Source organism: Oncorhynchus clarkii, unplaced genomic scaffold, assembly GCF_045791955.1.
Source record: "Oncorhynchus clarkii lewisi isolate Uvic-CL-2024 unplaced genomic scaffold, UVic_Ocla_1.0 unplaced_contig_8894_pilon_pilon, whole genome shotgun sequence".
Taxonomy (NCBI): Eukaryota; Metazoa; Chordata; class Actinopteri; order Salmoniformes; family Salmonidae; genus Oncorhynchus; species Oncorhynchus clarkii.
Window position 1 is genome coordinate 27,501 of NW_027260950.1, and position 19,853 is coordinate 47,353.

Here is a 19,853-nt window from a genome sequence, read left to right on the forward strand (position 1 = left end):
AGGTTACATCTGTGGTTCCCAACCTTTTTCAGTTACTGTTCCACCAGCTGAATTCTGCTCTGCCTGGAGTACACCTGGAGTACCCCCTCGTGTGCATTTTACCAGTAGGCCTACGTTCTCACGAGTCATCTCAAGTAGCCCGTGTGGAAAGGCTTAGTACCGTCAAGAGTCCTAGTACCGCCAAGAGTCCTAGTACCGCCAAGAGTCCTAGTACCCCCAAGAGTCCTAGTACCCCCAAGAGTCCAAGTACTCCCAAGAGTCCTAGTATCCCCAAGAGTCCTAGTACCCCCAAGAGTCCTAGTACCCCCAAGAGTCCTAGTACCCCCAAGAGTCCTAGTACCCTCAAGAGTCCTAGTAACTCCAAGAGTCCTAGTACCCCCGGTTGGAAACCACTTGGTTACATGATGATCTTGACACACTCCAAAAAGCAGCGGTCTAATGCCCTGCATCTCAGTGCTAACAGCGACACTACAGACACCCTGGTTCGAATCCAAGCTGTATCACAACCGGCCGTGATTGAGAGTCCCATAGGGCGGCGCACAATTGGCCCAGCATCGTCCGGGTTTGGCCGGAGTAGGAGGTCATTGTAAATAATAATTTGTTCTTAACTGACTTGCCTAGTTAAATAAAATAAAAAATGTGTTACATGATGATCTTGGATTGAGCTAAAACAAGCTCTGGATAGTTGACAAGAGATTCACCTCAGCAGTAGCAGCAGCAGATCCAATATGTCCGCTTCAGTACAATATTTACATGATGACATACAGAAGAAGACCTACTGGATTATAGCAGACAGGAGACCTACTGGATTACAGCAGACAGGATACCTACTGGATTACAGAAGACAGGAGACCTACTGGATTACAGCAGACAGGAGACCTACTGGATTACAGCAGACAGGAGACCTACTGGATTACAGCGGGCAGACAGGAGACCTACTGGATTACAGCAGACAGGAGACCTACTGGATTACAGCGGGCAGACAGGAGACCTACTGGATTACAGCAGACAGGAGACCTACTGGATTACAGCAGACAGGAGACCTACTGGATTACAGCAGACAGGAGACCTACTGGATTACAACAGACAGGAGACCTACTGGATTACAGCAGACAGGAGTCCTACTGGATTACAGCAGACAGGAGACCTACTGGATTACAGATGGCAGACAGGAGACCTACTGGGTTACAGTGAGCAGGAAGGAGACCTACTGGGTTACAGCTGGCAGACAGGAGGCCTACTGGGTTACAGTGAGCAGGAAGGAGACCTACTGGGTTACAGCTGGCAGACAGGAGGCCTACTGGATTACAGCGGGCAGACAGGCAGGCAGGTCTTTCTAGTAAAAGAGGTTGACATCTCAATGAGACACAGATTCCTGGTCACAAAAAGGACACAGCATGAATAATGAATCTCTCTCTAGCTCTAGTGTGCTGCTACACACACACACACACACACACACACACACACACGCTCTAGTCTCACAGTAGCTACAGTTTGCATGGCAGGTTTATTAGGATCATTACACTGCTGTTATTTTAGAGTTGGTTAACTGTTATTTTAGAGTTAGACTAGACATAACAGTTGGTTAACTGTTATTTTAGAGTTAGACTAGACATAACAGCTAGTTAACTGTTATTTTAGAGTTAGACTAGACATAACAGCTGTCTTGAAGAGAATCCTACGGTATCATCATGTGTTCTCACATCTGTCTTGGTGTAAGGTGGTCCTCAAAACAGGGTTGGGGTCAAAGGAGCCACTTAAGCAATAAGGCACCTCGGGGGTTTGTGGTATATGGCCAATATACCATGGCTAAGAGCTGTTCTTAAGCACAACACAACGCAGAGTGCCTGGACACAGCCCTTAGCCGTGGTACATTGCCCATAGCGGTGTGTCTGTTCACACTGCTTTGCTTTATCTTGGCCAGGTCACAGTTGTAAATGAGAACTTGTTCTCAACTGGCCTACCTGGTTAAATAAAGGTGTTCTCAACTAGCCTACCTGGTTAAATAAAGGTGTTCTCAACTAGCCTACCTGGTTAAATAAAGGTGTTCTCAACTAGCCTACCTGGTTAAATAAAGGTGTTCTCAACTGGCCTACCTGGTTAAATAAAGGTGTTCTCAACTAGTCTACCTGGTTAAATAAAGCTGAAAAAAAAAAAAAAAAAAAAAATATACCACAAACCCCCGTGGTGTCTTATTGATATTATAAACTGGTTACCAACGTAATTAGAGCAGTAAAAATACATGTTTTGTCATACCCGTGGTATACGGTCTGATATACCACGACTGTCAGCCAATCAGCATTCAGGCCTGGAACCAGCCAGGTTATAATTTAGAACATAGCCTATAGGCTACACTAGTCTAGAGTATTAGTAGAGTACTAGTGCAACGTGAACGCTCCATCCACAGTATGGTCACTATGGAAACCATTCAGTCATTCACACTGGCCTCTACTGAACGTCTTTTAATAACAACGACATGAATAAACATAGAATTGATAGAATGTTTAAAAATAGAATTGGTGAGAGGATCAGTCTCTTCCTGGAAATGCCTGATGGGATTACTCTCCACTTCATAGTGATGTAAATGACTAGTACTGGTGTGTTTCATATTAGTGTAGACTACAAGGCCTGCCTTGTGGAAGATGTCTTTCCACCTCTATGTGACGACCTGGTTACAAGGGGGGGAAATTGGCTAGTATCATTTTATAGAAGGCGTGGCTATGACATCATGCATATACACTGAGACACACCTTCAAGTCAAGGATGGTGTTCCGTTACTTAGCCTAAATGCCGGGGAGATAACACCCTTATATAGCCAGGGTGTGCCAGCAGAAGATTTTGTTACATGCACAACCAGGTTAATCAACATACTATGGAAGGGGCCTCCCGAGTGGCGCAGCGGTCTAAGGCGTCACTACAGATCCGGGTTCGATCTCGGGCTGTGTCGCAGCGGTCTAAGGCGTCACTACAGATCCGGGTTCGATCTCGGGCTGTGTCGCAGACACAAGATCCAAGAGGCGGCGCACATTTGTCCCAGCGTCGTCCGGGTTAGGGGAGGGTTTGGCCCAGCGTCGTCCGGGTTAGGGGAGGGTTTGGCCCAGCGTCATCCAGGTTAGGGGAGGGTTTGGCCCAGCGTCGTCCGGGTTAGGGGAAGGTTTGGCCCAGCGTCATCCGGGTTAGGGGAGGGTTTGGCCCAGCGTCGTCCGGGTTAGGGGAGGGTTTGGCCCAGCGTCGTCCGTGTTAGGGGAGGGTTTGGCCCAGCGTCATCCAGGTTAGGGGAGGGTTTGGCCCAGCATCGTCCGGGTTAGGGGAGGGTTTGGCCCAGCGTCATCCAGGTTAGGGGAGGGTTTGGCCCAGCATCGTCCGGGTTAGGGGAGGGTTTGGCCCAGTGTCGTCCGGGTTAGGGGAGGGTTTGGCCCAGCGTCGTCCGGGTTAGGGGAGGGTTTGGCCCAGCGTCGTCCGGGTTAGGGGAGGGTTTGGCCCAGTGTCGTCCGGGTTAGGGGAGGGTTTGGCCCAGTGTCGTCCGGGTTAGGGGAGGGTTTGGCCCAGCGTCGTCCGGGTTAGGGGAGGGTTTGGCCTGCCGGGATGTCCTTATACCATCGTGCACTAGCGACTTCTGTGGTGGCGTGGGCGTATGCACGCTGACACGGTTGCCAGTTGGACGGTGTTTGCTCCATCACATTGGTAGCCAGTGGCCACCGTTTCCCTTATTATTATTCGACCATGCTGGTCATTTATGAACATTTGAACATCTTGGCCATGTTCTGTTATAATCTCCACCCGGCACAGCCAGAAGAGGACTGGCCACCCCACATAGCCTGGTTCCTCTCTAGGTTTCTTCCTAGGTTTTGGCCTTTCTAGGGAGTTTTTCCTAGCCACTGTGCTTCTACACCTGCATTGCTTGCTGTTTGGGGTTTTAGGCTGGGTTTCTGTACAGCACTTTGAGATATCAGCTGATGTACGAAGGGCTATATAAATAAATTTGATTTGATTTGATGACAGCTTTGCACACTCTTGGCATTCTCTCAACCAGCTTCATGAAATAACCACCTGGAATGAATTTCAATTAACAGGTCTGAATTGTTAAAAGTTCATTTGTGGAATTTCTTTACTTTTGAATGTGTTTGAGCCAGTCAGTTGTGTTGTTACAAGGTAGGGGTGGTATACAGAAGAGAGCCTTATTTGGTCAAATACAGTCCATGTTATGGAAAGAACAGTTCAAGTAAGCAAAGAGAAACGATAGTCCATCATTACTTTTAAAACATGAAGAACTTTGAAAGTTTCCTCAAGTGCAGTCGCAAAAACCGAGTGATGGCGAGCGACGGAGTGCTGCATCAGATGACCTGGCCCCCACAACCACCCGACCTCAACCCGAATTGAGATGGTTCGGGATGAGTTGGACCGCAGAGTGAAGGAAAAGCAGCCAACAAGTGCTCAGCATATGTGGGAACTCCTTCAAGACTGTTAGAAAAGCATCCCTCATGAAGCTGGTTGAGAGAATGCCAAGAGTGTGCAAAGCTGTCGTCAAGGCAAAGGGTGGCTACTTAGAAGAATCTCAAATATATATAATATATTTTGATTTGTTTAATATGCGTCCCAAATGACACCCTATTCCCTCTTGGCCAAAAGGAGTGCACAATAAAGGGTCATTTGGGACGTAACATTGACTTGACTTCTTGTCTAAACCTTCTGACGCATCACGTCTCCACACACTTCCTCATACACTCTCTTACCCACTCCTGCTCTATTTTGGTCGCACACATTTCTTCAATCTGCTTTGAGCTGGCAGCAGTGGTGAGGAGTAGGTGGGATGATGGGAGATATAGGAGAAGGAGAAAGAGGAATGGAGAGGTGGAGGAGGAGGTCACGTGGAGAAGGAGGTGGAAGAGAGGAGAGGAGGGAGAGAGGTGGAGGAAGAGAGGAGAGGTGGAGGAGGAGGTCACGTGGAGAAGGAGGTGGAAGAGAGGAGAGAGGAGGGAGAGAGGTGGAGGAAGAGAGGAGAGGTGGAGGAGGAGGTCATGTGGAGAAGGAGGTGGAAGAGAGGAGAGGAGGAAGAGAGGTGGAGGAATAGAGGAGAGGTGGAAAATAAGAGAGGAGAGGAGGAAGAGGAGAAGTGGAGGAGGAGGTAATGTGGAGAAGGATGTGGAAGAGAGGAGAGGAAAAGAGGAAGAAGAGAGGAGAGGAGGAAGAGGAGAAGTGGAGGAGGAGGTAATGTGGAGAAGGATGTGGAAGAGAGGAGAGGAGAAGAGGAAGAAGAGAGAAGAGGAGAAGTGGAGGAGGAGGTAATGTGGAGAAGGATGTGGAAGAGAGGAGAGGAGGAAGAGAGGTGGAGGAAGAGAGGAGAGGTGGAAAAGAAGAGAGGAGAGGAGGAGATAATGTGGAGAAGGATATGGAAGAGAGGAGAGGAGAAGAGGAAGAAGAGAGGAGAGGTGGAAGAGAGGTGGAGGTGGAGAAGGAGGTGGAAGAGAGGAGAGGAGGAAGAGAGGTGGAGGAAGAGAGGAGAGATGGAAAAGAAGAGAGGAGAGGAGGAAGAGGAGAGGTGGAGGAGGAGATAATGTGGAGAAGGATGTGGAAGAGAGGAGAGGAGAAGAGGAAGAAGAGAGGAGAGGTGGAGGTGGAAGAGAGGAGAGGAGGAAGAGAGGTGGAGGAAGAGAGGAGAGGTGGAAAAGAAGAGAGGAGAGGAGAGGTGGAGGAGGTGGTAATGTGGAGAAGGATGTGGAAGAGAGGAGAGGAGGAAGAGGAAGAAGAGAGGAAAGGAGGAAGAGAGGAGAGGTGGAGGAGGAGGTCACGTGGAGAAGGAGGTGAAAGAGAGGAGGGAGAGAGGTGGAGGAAGAGAGGAGAGGTGGAGGAGGAGGTCATGTGGAGAAGGAGGTGGAAGAGGAGAGGAGGAAGAAAGGTGGAGGAAGAGAGGAGAGGAGAGGAGGAAGAGGAGAGGTGGAGGAGGAGATAATGTGGAGAAGGATGTGGAAGAGAGGAGAGGAGAAGAGGAAGAAGAGAGGAGAGGTGGAAGAGAGGTGGAGGTGGAGAAGGAGGTGGAAGAGAGGAGAGGAGGAAGAGAGGTGGAGGAAGAGAGGAGAGGTGGAAAAGAAGAGAGGAGAGGAGGAAGAGGAGAGGTGGAGGAGGAGATAATGTGGAGAAGGATGTGGAAGAGAGGAGAGGAGAAGAGGAAGAAGAGAGGAGAGGTGGAGGTGGAAGAGAGGAGAGGAGGAAGAGGAGAGGTGGAGGAGGTGGTAATGTGGAGAAGGATGTGGAAGGGAGGAGAGGAGGAAGAGGAAGAAGAGAGGAAAGGAGGAAGAGAGGAGAGGTGGAGGAGGAGGTAATGTGGAGAAGGAGGTGGAAGAGAGGAGAGGTGGAAAAGAAGAGAGGAGAAGAGGGAGAGGTGGAGAGGAGAGCGGTAGTACTGTAACTAGTAGCTAACACTTTGGCTAGACTAAGTGATTTGACACAGAGTCACTGTAAAAGCAGGTGGAATTATATAACAGCTAGCCAGTTTAACTGCCGCCACACACACACACACACACACACACACAAACACACACTCCAGTGGAGCCAGCAGCAGCTGTCCTCCTTGCCAAGGTGAGAGAGGGTCATGCTGAGAGTTTTAGTCTGAGTGGTGTTTGGAATGCAGGAACCATCACCCACTGTCTTTACTGTCTTCCCTGGTCCCTTTAAACTGCTTCACCCTGCTTCACCCTACAGGACCATCACTGTCTTCCCTGGTCCCTTTACCCGGCTTCACCCCACAGGACCATCACTGTCTTCCCTGGTCCCTTCACCCTGCTTCACCCTGCTTCACCCTACAGGACCATCACTGTCTTCCCTGGTCCCTTTACCCGGCTTCACCCCACAGGACCATCACTGCCTTCCCTGGTCCCTTCACCCTGCTTCACCCTGCTTCACCCCACAGGACCCATCACGGTCTTCCCTGGTCCCTTTACCCTGCTTCACCCCACAGGACCCATCACTGTCTTCCCTGGTCCCTTTACCCTGCTTCACCCCACAGGACCATCACTGTCTTCCCTGGTCCCTTCACCCTGCTTCACCCTGCTTCACCCTACAGGACCATCACTGTCTTCCCTGGTCCCTTTACCCGGCTTCACCCCACAGGACCCATCACTGTCTTCCCTGGTCCCTTCACCCTGCTTCACCCTACAGGACCATCACTGTCTTCCCTGGTCCCTTTACCCTGCTTCACCCTACAGGACCATCACTGTCTTCCCTGGTCCCTTTACCCTGCTTCACCCCACAGGACCCATCATTGTCTTCCCTGGTCCCTTCACCCTGCTTCACCCTACAGGACCATCACTGTCTTCCCTGGTCCCTTTACCCGGCTTCACCCCACAGGACCATCACTGTCTTCCCTGGTCCCTTTACCCTGCTTCACCCTGCTTCACCCTACAGGACCATCACTGTCTTCCCTGGTCCCTTTACCCGGCTTCACCCCACAGGACCCATCACTGTCTTCCCTGGTCCCTTTACCCTGCTTCACCCTGCTTCACCCTACAGGACCATCACTGTCTTCCCTGGTCCCTTTATCCTGCTTCACCCCACAGGACCATCACTGTCTTCCCTGGTCCCTTTACCCTGCTTCACCCCACAGGACCCATCACTGTCTTCCCTGGTCCCTTTACCCTGCTTCACCCTGCTTCACCCCACAGGACCATCACTGTCTTCCCTGGTCCCTTTACCCTGCTTCACCCCACAGGACCCATCACTGTCTTCCCTGGTCCCTTTACCCTGCTTCACCCCACAGGACCCATCACTGTCTTCCCTGGTCCCTTTACCCTGCTTCACCCTACAGGACCATCACGGTCTTCCCTGGTCCCTTTACCCTGCTTCACCCCACAGGACCCATCACTGTCTTCCCTGGTCCCTTTACCCTGCTTCACCCCACAGGACCCATCACTGTCTTCCCTGGTCCCTTTACCCTGCTTCACCCTACAGGACCATCACTGTCTTCCCTGGTCCCTTTACCCTGCTTCACCCTACAGGACCATCACCGTCTTCCCTGGTCCCTTCACCCTGCTTCACCCCACAGGACCATCACTGTCTTCCCTGGTCCCTTCACCCTGCTTCACCCTACAGGACCATCACTGTCTTCCCTGGTCCCTTTACCCTGCTTCACCCTACAGGACCATCACTGTCTTCCCTGGTCCCTTCACCCTGCTTCACCCCACAGGACCATCACTGTCTTCCCTGGTCCCTTCACCCTGCTTCACCCCACAGGACCATCACTGTCTTCCCTGGTCCCTTCACCCTGCTTCACCCCACAGACACACACACACAATCAGTGTGTACACGGCGTCACATGTGATATAACCCCTTTGTGTACTCTTTGCAGTCAACACGTCCCTTGCGCTGTGTGTGTGTGTGTGTGTGTGTGTGTGTGTGTATACTCAGGCACGTGGACAGATAGGGCTCTACCTGAGCAGAACACATGCCCCTTTGCCCTTCCAATCTCCAAAGTGTCCTTTTGGGTGGTGGTAGAAATTCACACACTGATATTTGTTTGTTGTATACATTTTGTTGTTGTTGTTCTGAGCTCACTGCCTGTAAGTCGTCGTGGTAACTGTAGCATATGGTAGGATTATTCTAGTGAATAGGACTGAAGCCTTTGAGGCGAAGGGATTTCTATTTGTGTCATTTAATTTGCCTTTAAGATGTGTCCCTCTATTGCTTCTATGGAACTAAATGATCAAAGTCATAATTGCTTAACGAGCTGTTGCGGAAAACCTTTTTAGACCCCGAAATATCTGTGGACGGGCCAGGTTGTATTGACCTCTGTATTCTCCTGACCTCTCCTTCAGCCACCAGACACAGACAACATGCTGGGACCATCCCAAGATGGCCGACCTCTACCAGTCTCTGGGTAAGAGGTCCACATACAGTGGACCAACAGACAAATTGAACCTTTGTCAAGTAGGACCTATTTCAGTTGTACTTGATTAGGTTTGCCCTGTATAGGGTTTTAAAATTCAGTGAACTTTCAATGAATTCCCTGTTTTCCAAAAACATCCCAGTTGGTTTTCCTGCTTATTCCCATTCCGGGAATCCTCCAACCAGGATTTCGGGAAAACCAGAGAGAATTTATTGAAAGTTTCCGGAATTTTGCAACCCTAGCTCTTTACAATTGTATTGTACTGTACCAAAAGTGTGAGCGAGCGACATCAAGTCCAGTAGCAGGACCAATGGCTGATTATTGGATGGAGATACACTGTGTTTAGTTTTACTGTCTCTCCATGCGTCTCTGCAGCCGACCTGAACAACGTGCGTTTCTCAGCCTACCGGACAGCCATGAAGCTGAGACGCCTGCAGAAAGCTCTGTGTCGTAAGTCCGACCCTATCACAGTGTCACCGCCCAAACTACCTCATCTCCCCCACCAGCTCTCCAGCCCTCTCACAGTATCACCGCCCAAACTACCTCATCTCCCCCACCAGCTCTCCAGCCCTCTCACAGTGTCACCACCCAAACTACCTCATCTCCCCCACCAGCTCTCCAACCCTCTCACAGTGTCACCGCCCAAACTACCTCATCTCCCCCACCAGCTCTCCAGCCCTCTCACAGTATCACCGCCCAAACTACCTCATCTCCCCCACCAGCTCTCCAGCCCTCTCACAGTGTCACCGCCCAAACTACCTCATCTCCCCCACCAGCTCTCCAGCCCTCTCACAGTGTCACCACCCAAACTACCTCATCTCCCCCACCAGCTCTCCAGCCCCCTCACAGTGTCACCGCCCAAAACGACCTCATCTCCCCCACCAGCTCTCCAGCCCTCTCACAGTGTCACCGCCCAAAACGACCTCATCTCCCCCACCAGCTCTCCAGCCCCCTCACAGTATCACCGCCCAAAACGACCTCATCTCCACCACCAGCTCTCCAGCCCTCTCACAGTGTCACCGCCCAAAACGACCTCATCTCCCCCACCAGCTCTCCAGCCCTCTCACAGTGTCACCGCCCAAAACGACCTCATCTCCCCCACCAGCTCTCCAGCCCTCTCACAGTGTCACCGCCCAAAACGACCTCATCTCCCCCACCAGCTCTCCAGCCCCCTCACAGTATCACCGCCCAAAACGACCTCATCTCCACCACCAGCTCTCCAGCCCTCTCACAGTGTCACCGCCCAAAACGACCTCATCTCCCCCACCAGCTCTCCAGCCCTCTCACAGTATCACCGCCCAAACTACCTCATCTCCCCCACCAGCTCTCCAGCCCTCTCACAGTGTCACCACCCAAACTACCTCATCTCCCCCACCAGCTCTCCAACCCTCTCACAGTGTCACCGCCCAAACTACCTCATCTCCCCCACCAGCTCTGCAGCCCTCTCACAGTATCACCGCCCAAACAACCTCATCTCCCCCACCAGCTCTCCAGCCCTCTCACAGTGTCACCGCCCAAACTACCTCATCTCCCCCACCAGCTCTCCAGCCCTCTCACAGTGTCACCGCCCAAACTACCTCATCTCCCCCACCAGCTCTCCAGCCCTCTCACAGTATCACCGCCCAAAACGACCTCATCTCCCCCACCAGCTCTCCAGCCCTCTCACAGTGTCACCGCCCAAAACGACCTCATCTCCCCCACCAGCTCTCCAGCCCCCTCACAGTGTCACCGCCCAAAACGACCTCATCTCCCCCACCAGCTCTCCAGCCCTCTCACAGTATCACCGCCCAAACTACCTCATCTCCCCACCAGCTCTCCAACCCTCTCACAGTATCACCGCCCAAACGACCTCATCTCCCCCACCAGCTCTCCAGCCCTCTCACAGTGTCACCGCCCAAAACGACCTCATCTCCCCCACCAGCTCTCCAGCCCCCTCACAGTGTCACCGCCCAAAACGACCTCATCTCCCCCACCAGCTCTCCAGCCCTCTCACAGTATCACCGCCCAAACTACCTCATCTCCCCCACCAGCTCTCCAACCCTCTCACAGTGTCACCGCCCAAAACTACCTCATCTCCCCCACCAGCTCTCCAGCCCTCTCACAGTGTCACCGCCCAAACTACCTCATCTCCCCCACCAGCTCTCCAACCCTCTCACAGTGTCACCGCCCAAACTACCTCATCTCCCCCCACCAGCTCTCCAACCCCCTCAGTGTCACCGCCCAAACTACCTCATCTCCCCCACCAGCTCTCCAGCCCTCTCACAGTGTCACCGCCCAAACTACCTCATCTCCCCCACCAGCTCTCCAGCCCTCTCACAGTATCACCGCCCAAACTACCTCATCTCCCCCACCAGCTCTCCAGCCCTCTCACAGTGTCACCGCCCAAACTACCTCATCTCCCCCACCAGCTCTCCAGCCCCCTCACAGTGTCACCGCCCAAAACGACCTCATCTCCCCCACCAGCTCTCCAGCCCCCTCACAGTGTCACCGCCCAAAACGACCTCATCTCCCCCACCAGCTCTCCAGCCCTCTCACAGTATCACCGCCCAAACTACCTCATCTCCCCCACCAGCTCTCACAGTGTCACCGCCCAAACTACCTCATCTCCCCCACCAGCTCTCCAGCCCTCTCACAGTATCACCGCCCAAACTACCTCATCTCCCCCACCAGCTCTCCAACCCTCTCACAGTGTCACCGCCCAAAACTACCTCATCTCCCCCACCAGCTCTCCAGCCCTCTCACAGTGTCACCGCCCAAACTACCTCATCTCCCCCACCAGCTCTCCAACCCTCTCACAGTGTCACCGCCCAAACTACCTCATCTCCCCCCACCAGCTCTCCAACCCCCTCAGTGTCACCGCCCAAACTACCTCATCTCCCCCACCAGCTCTCCAGCCCTCTCACAGTGTCACCGCCCAAACTACCTCATCTCCCCCACCAGCTCTCCAGCCCTCTCACAGTATCACCGCCCAAACTACCTCATCTCCCCCACCAGCTCTCACAGTATCACCGCCCAAACTACCTCATCTCCCCCACCAGCTCTCCAACCCTCTCACAGTATCACCGCCCAAACGACCTCATCTCCCCCACCAGCTCTCCAGCCCTCTCACAGTGTCACCACCCAAAACGACCTCATCTCCCCCACCAGCTCTCCAGCCCCCTCACAGTGTCACCGCCCAAAACGACCTCATCTCCCCCACCAGCTCTCCAGCCCTCTCATAGTATCACCGCCCAAACTACCTCATCTCCCCCACCAGCTCTCCAACCCTCTCACAGTGTCACCGCCCAAAACTACCTCATCTCCCCCACCAGCTCTCCAGCCCTCTCACAGTGTCACCGCCCAAACTACCTCATCTCCCCCACCAGCTCTCCAACCCCCTCACAGTGTCACCGCCCAAACTACCTCATCTCCCCCCACCAGCTCTCCAACCCCCTCACAGTGTCACCTCCCAAACTACCTCATCTCCCCCACCAGCTCTCCAGCCCTCTCACAGTGTCACCGCCCAAACTACCTCATCTCCCCCACCAGCTCTCCAGCCCTCTCACAGTATCACCGCCCAAACTACCTCATCTCCCCCACCAGCTCTCACAGTGTCACCGCCCAAACTACCTCATCTCCCCCACCAGCTCTCCAGCCCTCTCACAGTATCACCGCCCAAACTACCTCATCTCCCCCACCAGCTCTCCAACCCTCTCACAGTGTCACCGCCCAAAACTACTGTCCTACAGTACCTCCTCTACTCCATCACCCCTCAGAGTCACTGTCCTACAGTACCTCCTCTACTCCATCACCCCTCAGAGTCACTGTCCTACAGTACCTCCTCTACTCCATCAGCCCTCACAGAGTCCCTGTCCGACAGTACCTCCTCTACTCCATCACCCCTCAGAGTCACTGTCCTACAGTACCTCCTCTACTCCATCAGCCCTCACAGAGTCCCTGTCCGACAGTACCTCCTCTACTCCTCTACTCCATCACCCCTCACAGAGTCCCTGTCATACATTAAGGGAACATTTCGGCATTTCGTGTATGATCAGTGAGAAAGTCCATATTGCAAATGTACGGTCCCTTACTAGACGTCCGAAATCGTTTGTAAAATTCGCGGTCGGCGTCGGGCCGTGCGGTAGGGCCAGACCTACCGGGAAGTCATCAAATGAACTTTGTTGGACATTCGGTTTCCGTTTTATAAAATAAACAAGTTTTTGACCGTTTTTCCGCTATCCCGGAATTTCCCACAAGAGGGCATACGGAATCATATGGCAATTTGGCAAAACATCACGAATCACGACGGGGCCTTATCTCGAAAACGGAAAATATTTCGAAGCCGAAACTTGGTGAGCGTAGGTTTGGCATAATGGGCAGTTGGCCCCGAACAAGTTGGCGTCTAGGCCTCGACGGTTTTTGAGTTATGGCCGTTTTTCTGGGATTAAAGGTCCTAAATGGAAATAGAGAAATTATTTTTCCACTTCAGGTCAAAGTCAAGGAGCCTCCGGTGTCAATAAAAAAAGAACCAGCCATTTATCTATCGTCATTTAAGAGAAACGGAACAATGACAACTTGGCGATGGTCACAAATAGGCGTTTTTTTTTTTCAACGGTTACAGATCCAGTTGCAGGGTGTTCATACGAATCTTTTTAAAGTGTGCTGCGGAGCTCTGCGAGATTTCTGTGATTTTCTATGATTTTCTGAAATAACACACACATACTAAACCCTCCGTAAATAACTCAGTTGTTAACGTAAAGACTTAAAACTCAGGATTCTGTAACAGCATACCCCAATGAGGATATGTGGTGATTTATAGCTTCCTGTGCCAACCGGAAGTGCCATAATTGGTGTCTCAGGGGCTGTTTCAAAGGGTTAAAAAAGTCTGATCTGTCCAAAACTTCATATATGTGATTAGGCAACCCCCATGAACTGTAAATCAGTCATTTTTCCCCAAAAAATTCAAAGGAAAAAAAAATCACACTAAAACACAACTTGAATGGAGGGACGTATTGGGGTGCGTAGAGACAGACAGTGGCTGCAATAGTTAGCTTTGTTCGAGCTAAAAAAGAACCGTCAGACCTAGAGTTCCGAAACTTTAGAAACCTGTTCTAGACCTCCGGTCGATGGTGCGTGGTGAGTTACGTGGCTCTAGACGGTTCTCGGACCGAGAAACAGCCTCGTACATTTGCAATACCTTCAATTCATTTTGACCATTACGAAAATGACGACGTTTAGAAAAGTCTCAGAGACGCAAGGCTAGGTGCATTGAAACCGGCTCGGCCCATAGAGACAGACCCCAACGTTTCTGTCCGATAGCTCGTTCAAGGACCCCGTAGCAAGGCATGGAAAAAAGTGGATTTTCAGCACCAATTAGGGTTTTTCTCGGACACCAAATGACCTATCGAGCCGAAACTCGGGATTCGGGGTCGCCTCACATAGGACTTCACATAATGTCCGAACTGGACCCGCAGCTAGAACGTAACTATGTGTTTTACCTTTTTATTATGTTTTAAACTAAAGGCGCTGTGAATTATGGGACTGCTCTGACATATGTGATAGTTGGCTTCTAAATGAGTAGTAAAAAGTGGGTTTGGTGTCATAATGACATCTAATTGACTGATGGACACTGACTTGCTAGTTGACTTTTGTGCATTTGCAATATGTTTAAACGGAGAGGGACCATCACCAAAATGGCATTCTGAAATCAACACAAAAAATGGCATCACCATAGTCTCCAGACTGTGCTGAGTTCAACGAGCTATCCCGCTTGACCGTAGCTCGCTCGGTCTAAGCGCAACGACCATTAGAAAAGTAGGCCCAAAATGAAGCCTGCCCCACAATGTCATTTGCTTTTGAGTGACAGTGAGAGAACCGTTAGGGTGAGAAGAAAAATTCCACCACATGAATGTTCCTAAGGTCCTCCCGATCTGTACAAGCCTAACCTTGACCGTGTGGCATTAACCCTTAAGAGTAAAACAGTGTTTTTTGATCTCACAGATTACAGTGTCATCTCTCCCCATAGGAATACATTGCCTGCACCCCTAATTTCAACCTGAAGTCTATATGGGTTATGAATGCCGTATGAACCTGTCTTCGGTACCAGTCCATCAGGCCACTATGAGGTCTACCTGTGTTGATTCTGAGCTTCCTGGACCAACCGGAAGTGGTTAAAATGCCCCTAAAAGTGTTTACCCATACCCTGCCTGCAGTTTGACAGACATAGTGCATTCAACCCTGTGTAAATCAGTCAGTTCTTAACGTAAGGACTTAAAACTCAGGATTCTGTAACAGCATACCCCAATGGGGATATGTGTTGATTTATAGCTTCCTGTGCCAACCGGAAGTGCCATAACTGGTGTCTCAGGGGCTGTTTCGAGGGGTTAAAAAAGTCTGATCTTTCCAAAACTTCATATGTGTGATTAGGCAACCCCCATGAACTGTAAATCAGTCATTTTTCCCAAAAAAAATCAAAGGAAAAAAAAATCACACTAAAACACACCTTGAATGGAGGGACGTATTGGGGTGCGTAGAGACAGACAGTGGCTGCAATAGTTAGCTTTGTTGGAGCTAAAAAAGAACCGTCAGACCTAGAGTTCCGAAACTTTAGAAACCTGTTCTAGACCTCCGGTCGATGGTGCGTGGTGAGTTACGTGGCTCTAGACGGTTCTCGGACCGAGAAACAGCCTCGTACATTTGCAATACCTTCAATTCATTTTGACCATTACGAAAATGACGACGTTTAGAAAAGTCTCAGAGACGCAAGGCTAGGTGCATTGAAACCGGCTCGGCCCATAGAGACGGACCCCGACGTGTCTGTCCGATAGCTCGTTCAAGGACCCCGTAGCAAGGCATGGAAAAAAGTGGATTTTCAGCACCAATTAGGGTTTTTCTCGGACACCAAATGACCTATCGAGCCGAAACTCGGGATTCGGGGTCGCCTCACATAGGCCTTCACATAATGTCCGAACTGGACCCGCAGCTAGAACGTAACTATGTGTTTTACCTTTTTATTATGTTTTAAACCGAAGGCGCTGTGAATTATGGGCCTGCTCTGACATATGTGATAGTTGGCTTCTAAATGAGTAGGAAAAAGTGGGTTTGGTGTCAATTGATATCCGTTTGGTGTCATAATGACATCTAATTGACTGATGGACACTGACTTGCTAGTTGACTTTTGTGCATTTGCAATATGTTTAAACGGAGAGGGACCATCACCAAAATGTCAGTCTGAAATCAAGACAAAAAATGGCATCACCATAGTCTCCAGACTGTGCCGAGTTCAACGAGCTATCCCGCTTGACCGTAGCTCGCTCGGTCTAGGCGCAGCGACCATTAGAATAGTAGGCCCAAAATGAAGCCTGCCCCACAACGTCATTTGATTTTGGGTGAGAGTGAGAGAACCGTTAGGGTGAGAAGAAAAATTCCACCACAGGAATGTTCCTAATGTCCTCCCGATCCGTGCAAGCCTAACCTTGACCGTGTGGCATTAACCCTTAACAGTAAAACAGTGTTTTTTGATCTCACAGAATGCAGTGTCATCTCTCCCCATAGGAATACATTGCCTGCACCCCTAATTTCAACCTGAAGTCTATATGGGTTATGAATGCCGTATGAACCTGTCTTCGGTACCAGTCCATCAGGCCACTATGAGGTCTACCTGTGTTGATTCTAAGCTTCCTGGACCAACCGGAAGTGGTTAAAATGCCCCTAAAAGTGTTTACCCATACCCTGCCTGCAGTTTGATAGACATAGTGCATTCAACCCTGTGTAAATCAGTCAATTCTTAACGTAAGGACTTAAAACTCAGGATTCTGTAACAGCATACCCCAATGAGGATATGTGTTGATTTGTAGCTTCCTGTGCCAACCGGAAGTGCCATAATTGGTGTCTCAGGGGCTGTTTCGAAGGGTTAAAAAAGTCAGATCTGTCCAAAACTTCATATGTGTGATTAGGCAACCCCCATGAACTGTAAATCAGTCATTTTTCCCCAAAAAATTCAAAGGAAAAAAAAATCACACTAAAACACAACTTGAATGGAGGGACGTATTGGGGTGCGTAGAGACAGACAGTGGCTGCAATAGTTAGCTTTGTTCGAGCTAAAAAAGAACCGTCAGACCTAGAGTTCCGAAACTTTAGAAACCTGTTCTAGACCTCCGGTCGATGGTGCGTGGTGAGTTACGTGGCTCTAGACGGTTCTCGGACCGAGAAACAGCCTCGTACATTTGCAATACCTTCAATTCATTTTGACCATCACGAAAATGACGACGTTTAGAAAAGTCTCAGAGACGCAAGGCTAGGTGCATTGAAACCGGCTCGGCCCATAGAGACGGACCCCGACGTTTCTGTCCGATAGCTCGTTCAAGGACCCCGTAGCAAGTCATGGAAAATAGTGGATTTCCATCACCAATTAGGGTTTTTCTCGGACACCAAATGACCTATCGAGCCGAAACTTGGGATTCGGGGTCGCCTCAGCTAGGCCAACACATAACATAAGAAATGGACCCGCAGCTAGAACGTAACTACGTGTTTTATGGTTTTTTTATGGTTTGAACCCAAGGCGTTGTGAATTTTGGGCCAGCTCTGAAGTATGTAATAGTTGGCTACTAAACGAGTTGGAAAAAGTGGGTTTGGTGTCAGTTTGTATCAGTTTGGTGTCAGAATGATATCTAATTGACTGATGGACTCTTGTCCACTTGACTCTTGTACATTTGCAATATGTTTAAACAGTGAGGTACCATCACCAAAAGCGACATTCTGAAATCAACCCTAACGAGCGATTGAGATGAACCAGAATCACTGCAAAGCCATCCCGAGTTCATCGGGCCAGTCAATTTCACATTCCTGCAGGATTTTTATTGCATGACCAATTCGTGATGGTGCCGGCCCATTGAAACATATTGCAAATGCACAGTGACTTTGAAAAAGTAAGGAAACATAAACAAAAAAAATCCAATTTTTTTTTTTTGGGTGACCAGTTGCACGTGCATTTGCAATATGATTCTATAGTGAAAAAACATCACCAAATGCGACATTCTGAAATCAACCCAAACGAGCGATTGAGATGACCCAGAATCACTGCAAAGCCATCCCGAGTTCATCGGGCCAGTCAATTTCACATTCCTGCAGGATTTTTATAGCATGACAAATTCGTGACGGTACCTGCCCATTAAAACATATTGCAAATGCACAGTGACTTTGAAAAAGTAAGGAAACATAAACAAAAAAAATCTAAATTTTTTTGGGGGGGATGACCAGTTGCATGTGCATTTGCAATATGATTCTATAGTGAAAAAACATATTGCAAATGCACAGTGACTTTGAAAAAGTAAGGAAAAATAAACAAAAGAAATCTAAAAATGTTTTGGGGGGATGACCAGTTGCACGTGCATTTGCAATATGATTCTATAGTGAAAAAACATATTGCAAATGCACAGTGACTTTGAAAAAGTAAGGAAACATAAACAACATTTTTTTATTTTTGGGTGACCAGTTGCACGTGCATTTGCAATATGATTCTATAGTGAAAAAACATATTGCAAATGCACAGTGACTTTGAAAAAGTAAGGAAACATAAACAAAAAAAATCTAAAATTTTTTGGGGGGGATGACCAGTTGCATGTGCATTTGCAATATGATTCTATAGTGAAAAAACATATTGCAAATGCACAGTGACTTTGAAAAAGTAAGGAAACATAAACAAAAAAAATCTAAAAATGTTTTGGGGGGGTGACCAGTTGCACGTGCATTTGCAATATGATTCTATAGTGAAAAAACATATTGCAAATGCACAGTGACTTTGAAAAAGTAAGGAAACATAAACAAAAAAAATCAAAACATTTTTTTTGTTGGGTGACCAGTTGCACGTGCATTTGCAATATGATTCTATAGTGAAAAAACATCACCAAAAGCGACATTCTGAAATCAACCCAAACGAGCGATTGAGATGACCCAGAATCACTGCAAAGCCATCCCGAGTTCATCGGGCCAGTCAATTTCACATTCCTGCAGGATTTTTATTGCATGACAAATTCGTGATGGTACCTGCCCATTAAAACATATTGCAAATGCACAGTGACTTTGAAAAAGTAAGGAAACATAGAATCAAATTATTTTTTTTGGGGTTACCAGTTGCACATTTCAGATCACCAGTTGCACATTTCAGATCACCAGTTGCACATTTCAGATCACCAGTTGCACGGAGGAAAATCGTTACTTTTGACTTTGACTTTTGACTTCCTATGACATCATATTGCAAATGGACAAAACATATTCCTTATGCACAAGTAAAAAAAATAAAATTATGATAATAACATTTTACAAAAGTATATTCATACACTTCTTACACATGATTAATTGTCTTAAAATCGAAACAATTTCGAAAAACGGTCCAGAAAGCACTTTTTTAAGGATGTGTGAAGTTTTTTACCAAATTTTGACATTTTTGACTTTTGACTTCCTATGAAATCATATTCCAAATGGAGAAAACATATGCCTTATGCACTAGTAAAAAAAAAAAAAAAATGATAATAAAGTATGACTAAAGTATGTTGATAAAGTTCTTATACATGTGTAATTGACATAAAAATTGAAAGAATTTTGAAAAACGGTCCAGAAAGCACTTTTTTAAGGATGTGTGAAGTTTTTTACCAAATTTTGAAATTTTTGACTTTTGACTTTTGACTTCCTATGAAATCATATTGCAAATGGACAAAACATATGCCTTATGCGCATGTAATTAAAAAAAAAAAAAAATTATATCAAAATTGGACAAAAGTATATTCATACAGTTCTTACACATGTGTAATTGACAAAAAAAAGCGAAAGAATTTCGAAAAAAGGCCCAGAAAGCACTTTTTTAAGGGGTAAAAAGTTTTTGAAAAAAATATCATTTTTTCAAAATTTTTCTTTTGGATGTTGACTTGGGTTGCATTTCCAATATGAAAAACCCAGGTGGAGCGCACTCGCCCCCTGTTGGATTTTTGAGGTGTTACAA

General features: G+C 48.7%; 1 protein-coding gene across 6 annotated transcripts in view; it reads left to right on the forward strand.

Annotated features, from left to right (window-relative positions):
- Positions 1 to 19,853, forward strand: part of LOC139402496 (dystrophin-like) — a 76,104-nt gene that overhangs the window by 23,743 nt on the left and 32,508 nt on the right. For all 6 annotated transcript variants that reach the window (XM_071146468.1, XM_071146465.1, XM_071146466.1 and 3 more), the window contains 2 exons: positions 8,808 to 8,869; positions 9,254 to 9,328. In XM_071146468.1, the coding sequence (XP_071002569.1) occupies positions 8,808 to 8,869; positions 9,254 to 9,328 (137 nt within the window). The remainder of the gene's footprint in view (positions 1 to 8,807; positions 8,870 to 9,253; positions 9,329 to 19,853) is intronic.